The sequence below is a fragment of the Nothoprocta perdicaria genome, unplaced genomic scaffold, assembly GCF_003342845.1.
Source record: "Nothoprocta perdicaria isolate Ctin4 unplaced genomic scaffold, notPer1 scaffold_72, whole genome shotgun sequence".
In the NCBI taxonomy this organism is placed as follows: Eukaryota; Metazoa; Chordata; class Aves; order Tinamiformes; family Tinamidae; genus Nothoprocta; species Nothoprocta perdicaria.
The window spans coordinates 2076251-2077676 of NW_020455999.1; the positions used below are offsets into that span (position 1 = coordinate 2076251).

Genomic DNA, 1426 nt, shown 5'->3' on the forward strand with positions numbered 1-1426 from the left:
CGTGCAGCGCGGTGCAGCGCGGCGCGGTGCGGCACAGCGCGGCAGGCTGCGGTGCCCGGCGCCTCCTCGGCGCGGCGGCCGGGGCGTGACTAGTGCTTGGCTATGTCCCCTTTCTTGAGGATGATCTGCCGCTGCCAGGGCGCCAGCTTGCTCTCATCGTACCCCAGAGTCCTTAGCTTCTCCGACTGCTCCTTCTCCTTCTCTTCTTCCTCGCGCCGCTGCTTCTCCTGCTCTTTCCTGCGCCGYGATGGAAGGCACCGGCTCACACTGGCTCTGGCACAGTGCGGCAGAGCATGTGCCCTCCCGCTGCACGCCCACAGGGAAGGCACCAGTGGCACTCACCTTTTCTGCTCCCTGCAAATCAAGTGGAAAGAGGCCGTTAGCACGGGGCGGCACTGCAGTGCGCCGCGCAGGACGGAGCGGCACGAGCAGCACCGTCCTCGGCACTCACCGCTCCTCTTCCAGCTTCTTGCGCAGGATGTCCCTCCTCCAGGCCGGCATGCTGGCCAGGCGCGCCTCCTCCTCCTGCTCCTGCAAGGGACAGCACATCACYGCCGGCCACCACGCGTGCACGGCTCGGGCCGCGCGTCCCCAGCCACCCGCGGGCTGCGGGCTGGCTGCGCCGTGGCCTCGCCAGMGGTGGGGAGCGCCACTCCATGTCCTCGCGGCGCCGCCGGCGCAGAGCCCACCAGCCTGCAGGGCTCCGCCTAGGAGCCAAGGAGCGGGCGCAGCGAGCGGGGCCGTCGCTCACACACAGGTTTATTGCAGAGAGGCGGCGCCTGCACCCGGCACCGCCAGCACCGCCGCAGCACTGCACACCACACACACGCGGGACACGCGGCGAGCCCGGCGGCTCCACGCAGCACCGCACCGCCACGGCCTCCAGCACGGCCACCAAGACACCGCGGCCACTGTCACCACCGCCACCGCGGCCACCACCGCCACAACACCACTGCTGTCACCACCGCCACCGGCGCAGCTCAGCCGTCGAGCAGCTCGGCCCCCCTCTCCCTACAGAAGGAGAAGCTCTGGTCGATGTAGCGGCAGACGTCGTCCTCGCTGGGGACGCCCGGCACCGCGGCGGCGTGCGGGGCGAGCGGGGCGCTCCCGGGCTCGGCGGGCGCCTCGCCATCACCGAAGAAGGTGCGCGCCAGGTCGTCGAAGCCGTCGCGCCAGCAGCGCCGCCCGGCCTCCACGCGCTCCAGCACGGCGCGGTGAAAGCGGCGCACACGCGGCCAGGGGTGGCGGCGCAGGCGCGCGAACATCTCGCCGCAGAGGCGGTGGCGGAAGCGGCGCTCCTCGGCGCTCAGCCCCATCTCCAGCAGCTGGCAGTAGCCCAGCATGAAGCGCTCCAGTGAGAGGCTCTCGTAGGGCGGCGGGCGCCCGCCCGACAGCGGCAGGAACTGCTGTGGCCAGTAGAGCCGCG

The 1426-nt window shown here is 71.9% G+C and overlaps 1 protein-coding gene across 1 annotated transcript in view; it reads right to left on the reverse strand.

Annotated features, from left to right (window-relative positions):
* Positions 1-980: 980 nt before the first annotated feature.
* Positions 981-1426, reverse strand: part of ESPN (espin) — a gene marked incomplete at its 5' end in the record, with an annotated part of 9884 nt that continues 9438 nt past the window's right edge. The window contains one exon of the mRNA XM_026051093.1: positions 981-1423. Coding sequence (XP_025906878.1) covers positions 981-1423 — 443 coding nt within the window. The remainder of the gene's footprint in view (positions 1424-1426) is intronic.